The sequence below is a fragment of the Triticum aestivum genome, chromosome 3A, assembly GCF_018294505.1.
Source record: "Triticum aestivum cultivar Chinese Spring chromosome 3A, IWGSC CS RefSeq v2.1, whole genome shotgun sequence".
Classification (NCBI taxonomy): domain Eukaryota; kingdom Viridiplantae; phylum Streptophyta; class Magnoliopsida; order Poales; family Poaceae; genus Triticum; species Triticum aestivum.
The window spans coordinates 668,717,424-668,737,211 of record NC_057800.1 but is presented as its reverse complement, the minus strand read 5'-3'; the positions used below and the strand labels follow the sequence as shown (position 1 = coordinate 668,737,211).

The following is a 19,788-nucleotide window of genomic DNA, read 5'->3' as shown; positions in this document are numbered from 1 at the left end:
ATCGAGCCCGACGAATCTCTCTACGGCCTGTTCGATCTGTCGACTGGCTCCGTAGAGACCGCATCCGAGTGCGATAGCAGTGATCCAGCGGCGGAAATCATGATGGTCGACGGGCCCCGCAGTCCCCCTGGCTTCACCCGTGATGGTGGAGCAGGCGACGGAGGCGACCCCGCACGAGACCACGAAGAGTACCAGCCCGAGCCACTCGACTCTCTGCAAAGAGAAGAACTTCGCCGCAGGAACGTGGATGTCCTGCGTACTCCCATCGCAGGAGAAACCCCCGAGGCTCGCGCCTTGGAGGAGGCACGTTTGGCCAATTTGGCCGAACGCACTCGACTGGAGAATCTTCAGCGAGCACTCGACGAGCGCGCGCGGCAACGAGTTCCCGACACCAGTCGACGTCAACTCTTCCCGCCGACTCAGGTATATCGAACCCCAATCCAGAATTTGGCAGCTGCGACCCGTATAGCAGAGTTCATCCAGCCCTCTCAGTCGGAAGCTGGCAGAGGCTTGATGCAGATCAGGGATCTGCTCCGGGTAGCAGGAGATCAGAATTCGGCCGTGTCGCAGTCGCGCAACAGAATTCACAGTCGATCCGTCGCTGCGAATACGGTTCAGTCGGCTCACAGTCCCAGATCGCCTCCGCGGCGTGAAGGGCGCGAGAATCGGCGAGACCAATATGGTGACCGACTCGACCGATATGATAGGCGTCGAGTGCCCAATTCCCCTCTGAGGGGTGGGTCTTACGCTCCTCGGCAGCAAGATGACAGACGTCAGCTCAATACGGGGCGAAGAGTTCCAATCGACCCCAGAGAACCAGGCTTCGACGCGCGATCCATTATCGTGCAAGGTTTGGTCGACCGGAACAGAGCCCATCGAGGTGGACTTGACAGAGATGCGCCCACAAGCAGTCGAGTGCATGTTTCTGGTCCTGAATGTTTCAGCAGAGCTATCAGAGCCGCAGTTATCCCTCCCAATTTCAGTTTGGCAACAGGAGTCAGCAAGTTCACTGGTGAGTCTAAGCCTGAAACTTGGCTTGAGGACTACCGAGTGGCGGTTCAGATTGGTGGTGGGAACGACGAGGAGGCCATGAAGCATTTGCCCCTCATGCTGGAAGGTTCTGCCAGGGCATGGTTGACTCAATTACCTCCTAGCAGCATTTACACTTGGGAAGATCTGTCCCGAGTGTTCATCAGAACGTTTGAAGGAACTTGCAAGCGACCGGCTGGACTGACGGAGTTGCAAGTCTGCGTGCAGAAGACCAATGAGACTCTCAGAGAATATATTCAGAGATGGATCACTTTGCACCATACTGTGGAGAATGTGTCTGATCATCAGGCAGTCTGCGCCTTTAAAGATGGCGTCAAGAACAGAGAATTGAGTTTGAAGTTTGGTCGAACCGGTGACATGACCTTGAGTCGGATGATGGAGATTGCTACCAAGTACGCCAACGGCGAAGAAGAAGACCGACTCCGAAGCGGCAAGCACAAGCCGAGTCAGTCGGAAAAGGAAAACACCAGTCGGAAACAGAAGCGGAAGGTTGAACCGGCAGCTCCTGGAGAGGCTATGGCCGTGACTCAGGGAAAGTTTAAAGGGAAACCAAAAGGATCCTGGAACCCTAAGAAGGTAAAGGATAAAGAAGGGAACGACGTGATGGATATGCCGTGTCACATCCACACGAAGAAAGACGAAGAGGGGAATATCATCTACCCGAAGCACACCACTCGCCAATGTCGACTCCTGATCCAGCAGTTTCAAGGAAAACAGTCCAATAACAAGGAGAAGGAGTCGGACAAGGCCGAAGACAAGGAGGACAGTGAGGAAGGATATCCGCATATCGACTCTACTCTGATGATCTTTGCAGATGTGGAGAGCAAGAGTCGATTGAAAGTTATTAACCGTGAGGTGAACATGGTTGCCCCAGCAAAAGCAAATTATCTGAAATGGTCCCAAACACCCATCACCTTCGACCAATCTGATCACCCGACTCATATTGCCACCCCTGGGAGGCAAGCTTTGGTGGTCGATCCAGTTGTTGAAGGCACTCGACTGACGAAAGTGCTTGTGGACGGTGGTAGTGGGCTGAATTTGCTGTATGCAGACACACTGAAAGGAATGGGCATTCCGATGTCCCGACTGAGCACCAGTAACATGAGCTTTCATGGAGTTATACCAGGAAAGAAAGCCGAGTCACTCGGCCAAATAGCTCTGGACGTGGTGTTTGGTGATTCGAAACATTTTCGCAAAGAGAAGTTGACGTTCGAGGTCGTGGATTTTCAGAGTGCATATCATGCCATTTTGGGGAGACCAGCTTATGCACGGTTCATGGCTCGACCATGTTACGTGTACCTCAAATTGAAGATGCCCGGCCCCAAAGGAGTGATCACTGTCACCGGTGATCGGAAAAAGGCAGAAGAGTGCTTCCAGAAAGGCTCAAAGATTGCTGATTCCCAGGTGACAGCGGTCGAGTTCGAAGAATACAAGCAAAACGCAGATCCGAGTGACTTGCTGCGATCCAAGAAACCCGCCACAGAGTCTGCATTTCAGTCGTCCGGTGAGACGAAGCCTGTTCACATTCACCCGACCGACCCCGATGCAGCTCCGACCCACATCTCCACAACACTCGACCCGAAATAGGAAGAAGCGCTCATCCAGTTCCTCCGTGAGAACTGGGACATTTTTGCATGGAAGCCCGCTGACATGCCAGGTGTTCCCAGGGGACTGGCTGAGCATCGCCTAAGAGTCGACTCATCTGCAAAACCAGTTAAAGAGCATCTTCGGCGGTCCGCCGTCCAGAAGAGAAAAGCCATTGGTGAGGAAGTGGCTCGACTGTTGGCGGCAGGATTTATCCGAGAGATATACCACTCCGAGTGGCTCGCTAATGTCGTCATGGTTCCTAAGAAAGACAAATCACTCCGAATGTGCATTGATTTCAAGCACATCAACCGGGCCTGCCCGAAAGATCATTTTCCTCTCCCTCGCATAGATCAAATTGTTGACTCGACCGCGGGATGCGAGAGACTGTCTTTTCTAGACGCCTACTCCGGGTACCACCAGATCCGTCTGTACGGACCCGACGAGGTAAAAACAGCTTTCATCACTCCATTCGGGTGCTTCTGCTATATCACCATGCCATTCGGCCTCAAGAATGCCGGAGCCACATTTATGCGAATGATTCAGAAGTGTCTACTCACTCAAATCAGTCGGAATGTGGAAGCGTACATGGATGATATCGTCGTCAAGTCACGAAAAGGTTCCGACCTGCTCGCTGACCTCGCCGAAACATTTGCCAACCTCCGAAGGTATGATATCAAGCTCAATCCATCAAAGTGCACATTTGGAGTTCCTGGTGGCAAGTTACTCGGTTTTCTCGTTTCCGAACGAGGAATCGACGCTAATCCAGAGAAGATCGGCACTATTCTCCGAATGAAACGCCCTGTGCGAGTGCACGATGTCCAGAAGCTTACTGGATGCTTGGCCGCATTAAGTCGATTCATCTCACGACTCGGTGAAAAGGCATTGCCTCTTTACCGACTGATGAAGAAGGCAGACAAGTTCGAGTGGACTCCAGAAGCTGATGCAGCGTTTGCCGAGCTAAAAGCTCTGCTCTCCACCCAGCCGGTGCTTGCTGCTCCAATCAGCAAAGAGCCTCTGTTGCTCTATATCGCAGCCACAGGACAAGTCGTCAGTACTGTGCTTACGGTCGAGCGGGAAGAAGAAGGAAAAGCTCTCAAAGTTCAGCGCCCAGTGTATTATTTGTCTGAAGTCTTGACTCCATCCAAGCAGAGATATCCTCATTATCAGAAGCTTGTGTATGGAATATACATGACCACAAAGAAGGTTGCTCATTATTTCTCTGATCACTCCATCACAGTCGTCAGCGACGCTCCACTATCAGAGATTTTGCACAACAGAGATGCAACTGGTCGAGTGGCTAAATGGGCGATTGAACTTCTTCCCCTTGATATCAAGTTTGAGGCAAAGAAAGCCATTAAGTCCCAGGCAATAGCAGATTTCCTCGCCGAGTGGATTGAACAGCAGCAGCCGACTGAAGTTCACTCGGAGCATTGGACCATGTTCTTTGATGGCTCTAAGATGTTGAATGGTTCCGGTGCTGGGGTTGTCCTGGTTTCCCCCAGAGGAGATAAGCTCAGATATGTGCTCCAGATTCACTTTGATTCCTCCAACAATGAGGCAGAATATGAGGCCCTCTTATATGGGTTGCGCATGGCCATTTCACTCGGCGTCCGTCGCCTGATGGTCTATGGCGACTCGGATTTAGTGGTCAACCAAGTGATGAAGGAGTGGGATGTGAGAAGCCCAGCCATGACTGGATACTGCAGTGCAGTGAGGAAGCTGGAAAAGAAGTTCGAGGGGTTGGAGCTCCATCATATACCCCGACTGAAAAATCAAGCAGCTGATGATCTAGCAAAGATAGGTTCCAAGAGAGAAGCCATTCCGAGTGGTGTGTTCTTGGAGCATATACACACTCCGTCAGTCAAAGAAGATCCTTTCACCGAAGAAGCTCCACAGCCCAAGAGTGCCACAGATCCGACTGAGGTTGAAGTCCCAGCAGTAGTCGACTTGGTTATGGAGATCTTGGTGGTCATTCCCGATTGGACAGTTCCATATATCGCATATATCCTGAGAAAAGAGCTCCCGGAGGATGAGGAAGAGGCTCGACAGATCGTCCGTCGATCTAAGGCCTTTACCGTAATCAAAGGACAGTTATACAGAGAAAGCGCGACTGGAGTTGGTCAGAAGTGCATAACGCCAGAAGAAGGTCGAATCATCCTTAATGATATTCACTCGGGGACCTGCGGTCATCATGCGTCCTCTCGGACTATCGTGGCCAAAGCATACCGAGCCGGATTTTACTGGCCAAAGGCGAATGAGATGGCAAAGGAGATAGTAGATAAGTGCGAGGGATGTCAGTTTTACTCGAATATGTCGCACAAGCCTGCATCAGCCCTGAAGACCATTCCACTCGTCTGGCCTTTCGCAGTATGGGGGTTGGACATGGTCGGTCCTTTGAGAACAGGGCGAAGTGGCTTCACGCATGTGCTGGTGGCAGTCGACAAGTTCACCAAGTGGATTGAGGCTAAACCAATCAAGAACCTTGACGCCGGTACTGCTGTTAGCTTCATCAGGGAACTAATATTCAGATATGGAGTCCCTCACAGCATCATTACGGATAATGGGTCGAACTTTGACTCGGAGGAATTCAGAGATTTCTGTAACTCTCAAGGCACACGAGTCGACTACGCTTCAGTCGCCCATCCGCAGTCGAATGGACAAGCGGAGCGAGCCAATGGCCTGATTCTCAAGGGATTGAAACCCCGACTGATGCGTGATCTCAAGCATGCAGCTGGAGCTTGGGTCGACGAACTTCCCTCAGTGCTTTGGGGACTGCGGACCACACCTAATCGGTCGACCGGAAGAACTCCATTCTTCTTGGTCTACGGAGCTGAAGCAGTCTTGCCGAGTGATCTTCTCCACAATGCTCCTCGAGTTGAAATCTACAACGAAGCAGAAGCTGAACAAGCGCGGCAGGACGCAGTCGACCTTTTAGAGGAAGAAAGGGAGATGGCTCTGATCCGGTCGACCATCTACCAACAAGATTTGCGTCGTTTCCACGCCAGAAATGTGAGAGGTCGAGCCTTCCAAGAAGGAGATTTAGTTCTCCGAGTGGATCAGAAGAAACAACACAAGCTTGCTCCTTCTTGGGAAGGACCCTTCATCGTCACCAAAGTTCTTCACAACGGGGCGTACCGTCTTTACAACATCGAGCATAATATCGACGAGCCCCGAGCTTGGAACGCGGAACTACTCCGCCCATTTTACACTTAAGTTTTACCACTCGGATGAGTTCCAATAAAGTACTTCTGTAGTTCATGGACCTCAAAATAATAGTGTCATAGTTCCTCCATAATTTTTGTCACTTTTTATTTTGTCCAATAAAATCCCCCCTCAGTGGGTGACTTAGCCGCGAATCCGTTCCGCTTAAGTTTGTAAAAAATCCTACCGAGTGGTGAGCCAGACTCCCACTCGGAGGCTTAGCTGCGAATCCGTTTCGCCTAAGTTATCAAAATCCCACCGAGTGAAGAGCAAACCTCTCACTCGGGGGCTTAGCTGCAGCCCAGTGCTCGCCTAAGATATAAAAATCCTACCGAGTGAAGAGCAAACCTCCCACTCGGAGGCTTAGCTGCAGTCCAAGTACTCGCCTAAGTTATGAAAATCCTACCGAGTGGTAAGCCAGACTTCCACTCGGGGGCTTAGCTGCAGTCCAAGTACTCGCCTAAGTTACCGAAATCCTACCGAGTGAAGAGCAAACCTCCCACTCGGAGGCTTAGCTGCAGTCCAAGTACTCGTCTAAGTTATGAAAATCCTACCGAGTGGTAAGCCAGACTTCCACTCGGAGGCTTAGCTGCAGTCCAAGTACTCGCCTAAGTTATCAAAATCCCACCGAGTGAAGAGCAAACCTCTCACTCGGGGGCTTAGCTGCAGCCCAGTGCTCGCCTAAGATATAAAAATCCTACCGAGTGAAGAGCAAACCTCTCACTCGGGGGCTTAGCTGCAGCCCTGTGCTCGCCTAAGTTATAAAAATCCTACCGAGTGAAGAGCAAACCTCCCACTCGGAGGGCTTAGCTGCAGTCCAAGTACTCGCCTAAGTTATGAAAATCCTACCGAGTGAAGCCAGACTTCCACTCGGAGGCTTAGCTGCAGTCCAAGTACTCGCCTAAGTTATGAAAATCCTACCGAGTGGTAAGCCAGACTTCCACTCGGAGGCTTAGCTGCAGTCTAAGTACTCGCCTAAGTTATCAAAATCCCACCGAGTGAAGAGCAAACCTCTCACTTGGGGGCTTAGCTGCAGCCCAGTGCTCGCCTAAGATATAAAAATCCTACCGAGTGAAGAGCAAACCTCTCACTCGGGGGCTTAGCTGCAGCCCTGTGCTCGCCTAAGTTATCAAAATCCTACCGAGTGAAGAGCAAACCTCTCACTCGGGGGCTTAGCTGCAGCCCAGTGCTCGCCTAAGTGGACTAAGGAATAAGTCGACTGCAGTAAGCGTCTTGCTTTGGGTTGCAAAGACATTTTTGAGCCAAAAGCAATCTTATTCAAACACCAAGTTCAAGTTGGGATCGATACCAAAAGGAACCGAAAGTGCTCAAGTACTAGACCTGTTAAAGTTTATCGGTTACAACTCCACTCGGCATACCGAGGCAAATTTAAAGCGTCGAGCTTAGAAGAAGTTTTTTACCCCTCCTGTGGAGGGCTGGAAGGTGCAACAAACTCATCAAGATCAATTCCATCCGCGATCCGAGTGGCCGCCGCAAGGAAAGTTTCCATAAAGGACCTGAAGTCGTGCTTCTTGGTGTTGGCCACCCGGAGGGCCGCCAGCTTCTCTTCTCGCACATCTTTGAAGTGAACTCGGGCCAGACACAGAGCAACATCTGCACCGCACCGAGCCGAGGACTTTTTCCACTCCTGCACTCGACCAGGGATCGTGTTCAAGCGAGCCATCAGCGACTCGAGGTCATTCTGAAGTGTCTCCCCGGGCCAGAGCGTCGAGTCGATGCGAGATGTGGCGACCTTCAGCCTTGCAAGATAGTCCACGACAGCTGCAACACGGGACTCCAGTCGGAAAACATTCATGGCAACTTCGTCGTTCACCGGAGAATTGACGGGGTCGAGGTTTGGTTCCAGCCGGCTAGTTTCTTCTTCAAAGTTTTGACAAAATTCTGCAAGGACGATCACCGAGTCAAGGCGATGGTCGAATGGAAAAACCACGATTGGAAATGATTACCGAGCATAGAGGTTTACCTTCAAGCATAAGGAACAGCTTCTTGGCAAGACCACTCAGGAAGGACTCCAGATCATTTTTCTTCCCAGTCAACTTACTGACTTGGTCGGTCAGGGCAGCTTTATCAGTTTTCAGTCGACTGACTTCCTTGTTGGCGATCCCAAGAGCAGCTTTCAGATTGGTATTGTCTTGTTCAAGCTTGGTGACTGAAGCTAACTTCTCGTCAGCAAGCTTGATCTTCTCAGCTAATTCAAGGTCTTTTTTCTGTTGGGCCTCCCTTACCTTACCTGCAAGTTACAGCAAGATCAGATTTTGAAACAAACGAAGGGAAAAAGCAGTCGTCAAGGTCTCACCAAACATACCTTCGGTCTCCTCCTTTGCCTTTGTCAGATTCTCCTGAACCAGCTTCAAATTCAGCTCGAGCTGAATGTGCTTGTTTTCCAGCTCAGAGTAGCGAGCCACAAGATCACAGGAGTTCTGCGAAGAACCAATCGACTAAATGTCAAATATAATTCACTTCCGAGTGAAAAAGGAAAAATCACACGTTTCCAAGACTACAGCCGAATACAAGCATTCGACCGTAGTCTCGGGGACTACACCCAGTGGGTGCACTCAGCGTGCCTCCACTAATCCTATCGAAGATAGAGTCGACCAGTCGACCTCGAAAAAATAAATAAATAAATAAAATGATGTATTCTTTAAAAGACTGTAATCGACTGCAAGCAGTCGACCACAGTCTCAGGGACTACACCCAGTGGGTGCACTCAGCATGCCCCCACTAATCCTATTGAAGACAGAGTCGACCAGTCGACCGGCTTTCGAAATCCATTCGCCATAGTCGAATGACGGAAAGACTGAAATTATAAAGCCTAAGGCCGACTGCCAGCAGTCGACCTTAGCCTTGGGGACTACACCCAGCGGGTGCACTCAGCGTGCCCCCGCTAACACGGAGTCTAAATCGACACATCCAGTGGGTGACTACCGTAGATGTTGGAAAGAAAAGTTTTTGATAGCATATCCTAATAGAACAGACGATGGTCGACTGACCTGAACATTGCTTTGAAGGGCGGAACTGGCGTCGTAAGCTGCCTGGCTCGCATCCCGGATGGTCCTTAACTGCTCCATCATGATCCCTGCCTGGCGTATCGCCTCCTTCGCGGCGCCATCTTGGTCCTCTGGGACGTGGTGCGTCATGAAGAGGGAGGGCTGCTGAGCACTCGTCAGTGGATCTGCGAAGGACACAGTGTGTCGAGTGGTGTTCTCCTCCTCCGCAACCAGAGTCTCAGGCGCCGTCACATCCCGAGGCACCCTGCTGGCAGACGTTTTCCTACTCCTTCTGTGCTTCAGCGGTTCCTCATCTTCATCATCATCTGGGAAAGTGATAACAACATTGGGTGGAGCTACAGAGAAGAATCAGGATTATAGATCATAAGTCAGTCGACTAAAAACGGCGTTAAGAGTATAGTACCTGGTTTTGAGGTTGCTGCGTCCTCCATCTCATGGTCATCAGCCCGGGCCGAGGTCTCGGAAGTAGCAGCACTGCAACTCCAAAGAGTCAGTCGACTAACTCCAGCGCCAACCAGAGATAAAGTTCACACAAAACAAGAAGACGTAAGCAATATGATTACCCTGATATGGTGGGGATGGACACCTTCATCTTCGGCAGGTGCTTGGTCGGCTTCGACGGGGCCGCCCTGGGCTGCTTCGGCGCCTTTTCAGTCGGCGCCGGAGAGGTGGTCCGGGGACGCTTGGTCGACTGAGTAACAGTCGCGACCCCCTCGCCGCGTTCAGTCGCAGGGTCATGAACAAGTTTCGACCGCCTTTCCGAGCGCGGTGGTGCGACCTCCTCCTCCTCCTCCTCTTCGCCGTCCTCATCGTCATCATCATCATCGTCATCGTCATCATCATCGGCCTCGGCGGCGTCCGAGTCCCACTCCTCCTCCTGACTCTCACCCCCGCTCGCTTCTCCCTCCTCAGTCGGAGCCTGCGTTCCGTTGGGCATTGAGTACAGTTCAATGAGGGCCTGATGGACAACAAGACAAAGATTAGTCGACCAACGACAGAGAAAACAGAAATAAATACGACAAAAATACAATGGGAAGTGGAGCAGACGTACCTTGTTTGGGTCACTGTGGCAGTCGAGTGGAGGAATCCTTCTGGCTCTGCGAGGGTTATCCTTGTTCCCAGTAACAGCGGCCATCCACCTTTCCAGAGTGGCATCGTCGACTGTTTCTGGGTTAACCCGAGTCACGTCCTCAGTCCCACAGTACAACCACATGCAGTGGCTCCGGAACTGAAGAGGCTGGATTCGGCGCCTAAGGAAAACTTCCAGGAGATCCATGCCCGTCACTCCCTCCCGAACCAACTGAACTACGCGCTCCATCAACATCTTCACGTCAGCTTTCTCCTCCGGAATCAGCTTCAGGGAGGAGGGCTTGTTCACTCGGTCCATGGTAAATGGAGGGAGCCCACTCGACTGCCCCGGTGTCGACTCGTCCTGGCAGTAGAACCAGGTCGACTGCCAGCCTCTGACTGACTCGGGAAATGTCATAGCTGGGAAGGTGCTCTTGTTTCTCACCTGGATCCCCAGACCTCCACACATTTGGACCACTCGGGTTCTTTCGTCGCCTGGACTCGCCTTCTTCACAGTTTGAGAGCGACATGTGAATATGTGCTTGAACAAGCCCCAGTGCGGTCGACAGCCCAGAAAACTCTCGCACATGGACACAAACGCGGCAAGATAGGCGATAGAATTCGGGGTGAAGTGGTGGAGTTGCGCTCCAAAAAAGTTCAAGAAACCACGGAAGAAAACGCTCGGCGGCAAAGAGAATCCGCGGTCGACATGGGTAGCCAGAAGCACGCACTCACCCTCTTCCGGCTGGGGCTGCCATTCTTTCCCCGGAAGCCTCGCAGCTCCATGGGGATCAGGCCCTCGTTGGCCATGTCGAGGAGGTCCTTCTCCGTGATGGTCGACTGGATCCAATCTCCCTGGACCCAGCCTTTCGGCAGGCGGGATCTGGACGAAGACCCACCGCGGCTGGTGGATCTCCCCTTCGCCTTCTCCGTCGCCGACGCCTTCTTCGCGCGCTCCAGCGCCGCCGTCTTCTCCTTGACCATGGCTTCCGGCGGGGCGCGTGAGGAGAAGTGGTGCGGGGGCAAGAGCGAGCGCGTTGGGCGGAGACGAAGGAGGCAGAGAGAGAGAATGTTGAAGCACCGTTCAAAAAACCCCCGCCGGGCGCATTTATAAGATCCCTTCCGAGTGGATGACAGGTGGACCCGGCAGATCTAATCATATCCTGGAACTGTTACACGGGCGAGATACGTGGCGAAGAAAGCAACGCGAGAATCGAGGCATCTATGTCCCGTCCCATCCGAACGCCGCAGTCCGCTCCGCTTCGCGCATTTCCCCAAATTTCGCATCCCGCGGAATCCGCTAACGGCAGATCAGTCTGTCAGGCGCGGGATTTCCTGCGATCCGTCGCTCGGAAATCGACGAAGCCCGAAAGATCACTCAACGAAAGAAAAGAATGGATCGAGTCGACTGAAGGCGAGTTGCTCACTATCAACGAAGAGATTCTCTGGATTCAGGACAACGCACGACCAGTGTGCAAAGGTCAATCGGAAACAACATCAACTCCTCCGTCACTCAAAGCCTCAATCCATTCGGGGGCTAATGATGGGGTCATGTACCTAGGGTAGGGTCACAGACCTAATCTAAGTACCCTGTCCAAGGACACCCTTAGAAGAGGTCACCTTCCAGTCGACCAACGAGGGATTCACTCGACTGACTTGAAGGACTCGACCACGAAGACTCACTCGACTACCAGGAGGTCAAAAGGCACTCTGCACTGCAATGGCCTGTAGTTAAGTAGACTTTATGATAGTTAAGACACTTTATGTGGGACGTTACCAGTAACGCCCCGGACTAAATACACCTTAAACCCTTCATTACGTGGGCTGGCTGGGGTCCTGGCGCACTCTATATAAGCCACCCCCCCTCCACAGGCAGGAGGGTTCGGCACCCTGTAACTCATATACATACAATCCACTCGACCGCCTCCGGGCTCCGAGACGTAGGGCTTTTACTTCCTCCGAGAAGGGCCTGAACTCGTACATCCCTTGTGTTTACAACCTCTCCATAGCTAGGACCTTGCCTCTCTATACCTACCTCCCACTCTACTGTCAGACTTAGAACCACGACAATCGGCACCCGCATCAAGATGCTCAACCAAAATTTGGATGATATTTGCAAGAGGGACAGCAGTTTGAATTTCATCAAGATAGAAGCCTATGAAGACCGAAAGATTACTCAATCTCTCGCCACTAACCGCAAAACTGATTCATTGGTGGAGCAGTCAGGTGCAGTTGGTGAGAAGACCAAGCAGGACATGAGGGCACCTGTGGAGGTGCTGACAAGGGAGGCAACTGGTGACAAGGGATTCTGGTTCTGTCAGTATGGACAAATCATATGAGAAGAGAAGGCGCAAGCCTCGGAGTTCTCCTCGGTAGCCTTATGCAAGTGAGTGCAACAAGGAAGCTCCATGTATGGCTTATGCTAAGTGAGTTCTCCGAGGTGGCCTTATGCTCGTTCTGCTATCTATGGCACCCCCAGCCTCCATATGTATGGCTTGGCCCTCCGCCACTCAGCGTTTGTACCTCCAGAACTATTGCCAATTAATAAGGTTGTGACTTGTGAGACTCAAAAAAAGGTGACAACGCAAGACCAAATCTTCAAATATGTGTCAGGCCATACTGCAGAGCGCGCAAACAACCAAATATACCTTAACGATCAGAATATATATTTTCAAGGTGCCAAGCACAGGTTTTGATTTCCCACAGGAAGAGACTACGGTTTATTACAAGCGGCGGATGCAGATCGGTAACACGCCCCCCGAGTACCAATAGTTGAATGGTAACGATAACCCTGTGAATAATAGTTCAGATAGGATGATGAAATGCCAGCGACGAGAAGGGCTGGATCAGTTTAGTCCATGGTAGCAGGGAGGTAGACGCGGTGGAAGCTGTTCATGGTGAGTCCCCTCCAGCAGGCAGGGCACCTGTTCTGAGCCTGGACGGAGAACTTGATGCACTTGTGGCAGAAGATGTGGCCGCAGATAGTTGATGACGCATCGACCAGCTCGTCGAAGCAGAATGGACAGCTGAACTTTGGTTCCTCTGAGACCTCCTTCTTAACAGGTGCACGGATTGCCTGCGTTTCCATATATAGGTAGTAGTGATGAGCTGATAAAACTAGCGTAACACGTTACCATGGGTGAAGTCCAGTGTAGTGTTCTTACCAAGTTGCTGTTCGACACTTTTGAGAGGTCATCGCTAGAGTTTATCCCCAGAGATAGTAGTGTGTTCACAAGCTCGTTGGAGGTATCCCCTGGAAAGAAAGCAACGCAAACCAAGCTAATAAATTGGAAGCAAGATTTACAGGGCACACTAGCTAGCATAATGCTCTATATAAGATTAATAGCATATAGATGGTCACTGACAGTGAACATTTTGATATCTCAGCTCTGCTCTGGTTCATACGTTATGCTAAGCAAAAGGGAAATTAAGAGTCTCAAGGAAGAAGATACGTCAAGCTAATTCCTAATGGTGGATCTTTAAGGTTAAAATTTCACTTTGATCTTTAAGCTAATTGCAGAAGCTCAGTAAATAAAACATCATGTGCAAATTGCAGTGAGGTAACTGGATGGAGAACCAGGATTATTGCAGCAGATGTTGTTGTCTGCCACAAAAAACATTCAACGATTTGTAGTAAGCACCTTGCGTGACACCAGGTGCCGGTATCATGCCCCCATGAGCATACGCAGTGGAAGATGCTCTCTGCCTCTGAATCTGAGCAAGCGAGGTCACAGCAAACTCGAAATGTGGCTCAACTGGTCCATTCGTCATGTTGTAGTACTCCCACTGCCGAAACAACAGGTGAAAGGTGATATCATCAGAAAAAATGATGAGACAGCGATTTACATGTCGGGTCTAAACCCTAGCTCTCTCTCTCTCACACACTCATGCTCGAACGGAGGAAGAAGAAAGAGGGGGCAGTGGCGGTTTTCGGCGACGAAAGCCTCGCTGCACAGACAGCGTTTCTTCTCAAGTTCAAACTCCGGCACCCTGCCGTTACAACGAACAGAACACGCGAATATGGTGAATCCTAACGCTTTGCGCGCACAACGCGAATCCCTAGCGTTGCTTATTCATGTGGATGCGTGCCCCTTGCATGTGCATGTTTCTTTCCTCTCTCTCTCTCCCTGCACACACGCTGCACATACTGACACATGCATGCCTACTTTATCTTCCCTCTCCCTTCTAATTAAATCACCTTTTATTTTGCTCTGACAATTTAGATGATTCATATCTTTCAAAGCAAAATTGTGTTTTTTAAACTTTTTACATATTTGAACTCGTGGTGCCAAGCCCTTTAGAACAAGATCTGGTTTGGATACATTTGAAAAATATTTTTGTTTGAAACAGTGAAGAACTTTATAGATTGTAGGTCCGCACTTTGTTAGAAATATTAAAGAACTTTGCTAGAAATTTTATCTGAAGCCGAAGAACTTTGTTAACACGGTTTCTGAACTTTGCCATAAAAAATAGAAGAACTTTATATACACAGTGTGATTGTTAGTTCGTGGTGTGTGAAAGAAAGGAATCCCAAAATATTAATTCTGAATGTGAGATCTTAATTAGCATCCAGGTTGGTTAGGCGCCCAACTAAAAAGTATTGCAGTCTAGTATTACCACCTCAAAACGTGATGAATGCAGCCACTTCTGACAAAGAATATAAAGGACTTGCATGACTGACACGGTGGTGGCCCATGTCGATTGGACATCACGCTTGATGAGTGGCAGCGATTTCAGTTGTGTGCGCATAGAGTTAGTAAAAATCCATGTCCCAGAACACGGGCTTTATACCCGCGCCAGTACTAGGGCACGACCCTCACGCCTCCTACCCACTCGAGCGCGCGATCCGGTCGCTCTGGCCGTGCCTACGACGCGCTCCCACGTGTGCGTGACGCGGCGGGCCTGCAACAGATCGCCACGCTCACCCCGCTATCTACGTCAACGACCTAGCCCTACGCTGGCGGACTCGAACGCGAGCCTAGCTCACGCACCACCACAACACGCACACACGCACGCCTACGGACACGACACGGCCACGCACCAGTGCCCGGCTCGACCAGCACGCGCGCGCACACTCACACACGCCTATGGACACGACGAGGCCACTCACCAGCGCCCGGTTCGACCAGCACGCACACACACGCACACTGATCACTACCACGGTGGCTTATTCCTAACATTACTTCCTAGTCAAGAGATGGACGAGGGATATACTTACATACAAAAGAATAAGTAAAAAGATGCTTATTCCTAACATTACCTTCCTAGTCAAGAGATGGACGAGGGGTACATACGTACAAAAGAACAAGTAAACAGAGCGCACCTTGTTTGGGTGTTTCTCAAACAAGACTTTCTCGACCCGCCTAGCAAGTTCCGGCAGCCCCCGCTGCCAGTCAGCAGGTACCCTCTTTCCTTCATATAATCTCGCAGTTACCTCCCATCGTGCATGCTCCATTCTGGCAATTCAAGAACAAGGAAATAGAATCAAATAAAGAAGGCTTTCATGTGCCCCCACCTCGCGTGTTTTGGAAATTATGTCAAACAAGACCTTGCAAAATAAGGGAAGGTTATCAACCATCTTTTTTTTTGAGAAAAAGGAAGGTTATCAATCTCGGTGCTGTGTGAAAGTTGATTCTAATTCAGTGCATATATACACTTGAAACCCCTGATTGAATAACTAGTGGGCACCACCACATCCTACATAAATTTCTACGGAGATAGAAGTAGTAAAGCACTTACATCCTCTGGCGGTAATTGTTGCGCAGCGTCACTAGCATGGGATCGCCAAGGCCCATCACATCCTCCCTCCGCTGATGCTGCAGCGGTGGCACATCGGCGCCGCCAATGCCACTGCCGCCCAACCGATTCATCTGCACCGCCTTCCCCTCGCTCACCTTCGCAGCCAACCGCAATCAAAACGTGGGGTCGACTGATGTGGCGAAGGTTTCTAGAGTAAGGATGAGCACTTGTAGTGCCTCGTCTATGATGAGATCGCGTTGATTTGTATCAGGGACTGGAGAATTCGGGTAGAGAAGAGACGCTCAACAGGATGAGAACGCGGGGAAGAGGCGAGGTGTTCACAAACGCTTTCATTCAGCATCCCTTACACACACGCGCTTTTGCTGCATAGCCAGCTCATACCCATCCCAACTACCCCTTTTGTTTATTTTGTATCCGGGTAGCTCCTTCTCGTCGCCTTTAGCAAGGGAGGCGTGACACTCATCGCAAAGCGGCGCTTGAGTACGACGTGATCTTCTCACGTCACGACGCCAACAGATAGGGTTGACATTGGACCTTGACAAACATCATCGCCTCATTGCCTTTGGTCACGATGCGGAGATAGGTGGGCCCAATAACACATACACACTTACCTTCATGTCCCACAAATTTTCCCGTTTTCTTTATATTTTTTTAGTGGGTGACCTCATTTTCATAGGCGGTAGCATGGGATGTGTGACACTTGTCTCCCTTGAGGCGAAGCCCCTCCCGAAAATGCAGATGCCGGAGAGCGACACTTGAGAAGATCGTTATCTTCCTATGTCATGACAATCCTCTATTGTTCGATCTTGTTCGTGTGTGTCTTCCTATGGTCTTTATCTTGATATGTGTTTGAAAGGACACGCGCCTCTAATAAGGATTTTGGTGTTAATTACATTATGATTAGATGACAAACTATGTTTTGAGTGTGTGCTTTTAGTATACACATCATTGGAAACGGAACATAAACTTGGCTGGCGGCCCTAAGCTATAACGATGAAACGAGACAACACACTAATTTTTTTTTAGAATAACCTGAATAAACATCATTCAGAGTTATGGGTACATTCAGTGAGCCATAGCTCACGTACATCATCCGAGATGTTATCGATTTTGTCCTGGTTGCCTTTTGTCTTTGTCAGAGCCGCTAGGGAATTGGCTAGGCCATTGCGGCCGCGTTTAACAGCAATCACCACCGTAGACTTGAACCATTTCTGCATGAGCTTAGGGCCCGTTCGGGAACACTCCGGCTCCCAACTCCGTGGAGCTGAAGTGGCGGAGCGGAGCGGAGCACAGTTCATTTTGGTGGAGCTGTCATTCTGCCGCTTCGCATTTCAGCGCCGAGCGGAGCGGAACAGTTGGAGCGGTTCGTTGCCGAACATGCACTTAATATCATGGATCGGTGGTAAGCACTCCGAGGACACTGGCTCATTGGACGTGAGGTCTTTGACCACCGCCGCACAGTGTAGCTCTAGAATCAAGCCCCCCGGGTACAACTTCGTTAGGGCAGCCACTCTGACGGATGCATGCATTGCTTCAGCCTCCTCCACTGAGTCACATTTCTTGATTTGACGACTGACAGAGACAAACACTCTGCTAGCCAATCTCTGGCGACTGCACCTTCCACCGATTTGTCACGGCTAGTTCTGCCTATCTTAGCTGTTCAATGAACAGGGACCCCTTTTCCTTGTCAGGTTACCGAAAAGGCTGATACGTCCATTTTACATCATACTTTTATATTGATATTTATTGTATTGTGGTAGAAGAGGATTTTAAGACAAGCATTAATATTTCATTCATGTGGGTGTTGACTCAGAATATGATACATCCAACAACGCTAGCCACATGCCAGTGCCGGTGGTAACGAGAGGACTTCATACTTTTTTGGGTACTTAATACATTTGCAAAAAGGTCGAGGGGAAACTCCAACGAGGATTAGCAAATCAACCGCAAATCCCGGTCCGAACAATTTTGGTCATCCAACCAAGGTCACTTAAAATATCCGAACATATTTGGACGTCCGCCACTTCGGAATCTGACAGCACGACCCAACCAAAACCCTTCTTTCTTTGCGCCGTCTTGAGGACCCTCTGTGCATTTTGAGCGGACGTGGCCGGCCGACTGCCCGTATTCGCGTCTCGAATGACCGGTCATTTGCCAACCCTGCATTCACAAGGGATGAAGCCCGAGAAGCCTACTCCGACGCTCTGCATTCAACCCTTGCTCTACCTGACCCGGTTATTTAAGCCGGACGGTACCGGCGAGAGACATGAAAATAGACCCAGTTCGGACCCCCCATAAGACAAGTGTGGTTACACTGGTTATCTGTCATCTCTATTTTATTAGAAGCCACACAACAAAATTAAGGATTCATTTAAATTACTCACATCAATATTTTATTTTTTGCAGGGTTGACGAGAAGGGCTCATGGTCGTACAGTGCCGCCATGGCGTCCGGCTACAACGCGTTGAAGGAGTTAACCATGAGGCCGTCGGCTTGGGCGAGCACGCGGCCGTTGGCGACGAAATGTTGGGTGAAGAGGTGCTCTGGGTCGTGCAGCTCCTGCGCGAGGGAGGCCCTGGGGACACCCCCACCGCGTCGACGTCGTCTTGCTCCTGCGCCTGGCGCCAGCGGGCACGTCGCCGCGGAGGCTGGTCTCCTGCGCCTGGCCCTCCTGCCGTGTTGCACAACCTGGTGCAGCGGGGTGTCGCTGGCCTTGTTGGCCATGAACAGAGGCCGCTGCGCCTCCGTTCTTTTGGCGCCGAGCTCCACGGCGCGCCGCATCAGGCCCGTCCTCGCCTCCTACGACGGCTCCCCGTCGCCTTCCCCTTCCCGCGCTGCGTCGGGCCTACCGCCACATCGGGGACGTTGGGGCAGCACGGGAGCACATTACTCATGACCCGCCGCAGCACGGACGCCGGGGCCGGGAACGTGACCCGTGGCGACGCCGCCCCGGACGGCGCGCGGACCGTGGAGAAGACCATGAGCAGGGACATGCATGTGAGCAATGCGAGGAACACGACGAGCCAGAAGCGGCGGCCAGAGATAGACGTGGCTGTCGCTGGCGACAACACCCCGTTCTTGTTAGAATTAATGGGCTAGGCCCATAGCAATTTCTGTAATCTCAAAGCCCATGTGTAAAATGGCAAGTGGTGGTGCTAAGTTTAGTCCCACCTTGGAAGTTGAAGAAGAGTTGGACCTCTTTATATAGTGAGTTCTCTCCACCACTCTAAGTGGTGTGTGAGAAGAGAAAGGAAAAACCACACGCGCGCACTCGCTCGCCTCGGGGCGTACATGCAACATGCGCGTGAATGGTCCGCCGAAATCCGGTCCGTCTCCTCGCAGGAGCGCAGCTTCCTTTTGCCGTTTTATTTTTATGTCTTGACAGACAAGTTTTTGATTTCACCGAGTCAGTTTGGGATTGTGGTCGCGACACAATACCGCCTCTGGTCCTAATATATATACAGCTACCGGCTGCTGCCAGAGATACACCGAAAAAACACCTAGGGTTTTGCCTCATCTCACAACTTGCGCCGCCATCGTAGTCTACTCCATCCCAAACGCCGGCGTGCATCGGCGCGTGGGAGAGCAGGTCTCCAGAACCGTTCGTCTTTGCGATCCTGCACCGGGAGAGGACGAATTAGGTTTTTGGGAAGCGCTGTGCGCGACTGCTCAAATTCGTCATCACGGGTCGTCTTCCGTCCAAGTCGGGCGGTGCTACTCATCGTCGTATTCATCGCCGTCAGCAGCAGATCGTCGCCAACATCGTCATCAACACTGTCGCACCCATAATAGCTAACGATCAGTACGTCAAACATCCTTTGTTCATGTCTGTTTCTACAGCTATTGTTACCTGCTTGCTGCTGTTATGCATGTCTTGCTGTTCTTCTAGTTTGCTAGATTATTGCATGCTAGTATCTCTTCTAGTCATGAATTATTTACTAGAATTAATCATGAACTTGCCTAATATTCCAACAATCCAAAAACCTAATTATAGGCAATTTCCTGAGTTAACTATGGCTGGATTCGCTGATGCACTGAGGCCGGATAAGTTTACTGGTGTGCACTTTAAGAGGTGGCAGGTGAAGACCACGCT

The 19,788-nt window shown here is 50.9% G+C and overlaps 1 protein-coding gene across 1 annotated transcript; it reads right to left on the bottom strand.

Annotated features, from left to right (window-relative positions):
* Positions 1–12,555: 12,555 nt before the first annotated feature.
* On the bottom strand, positions 12,556–16,081 carry LOC123059021 (probable histone acetyltransferase HAC-like 1). Its single transcript, XM_044481680.1, has 5 exons — positions 15,675–16,081; positions 15,259–15,391; positions 13,577–13,721; positions 13,100–13,188; positions 12,556–13,011 (listed from the first exon to the last, which is right to left on the bottom strand). Exons 1-5 carry the CDS (start codon positions 15,803–15,805, stop codon positions 12,787–12,789), a joined length of 723 nt encoding a protein of 240 aa, XP_044337615.1. The 5' UTR covers positions 15,806–16,081; the 3' UTR covers positions 12,556–12,786.
* Positions 16,082–19,788: the final 3,707 nt, after the last annotated feature.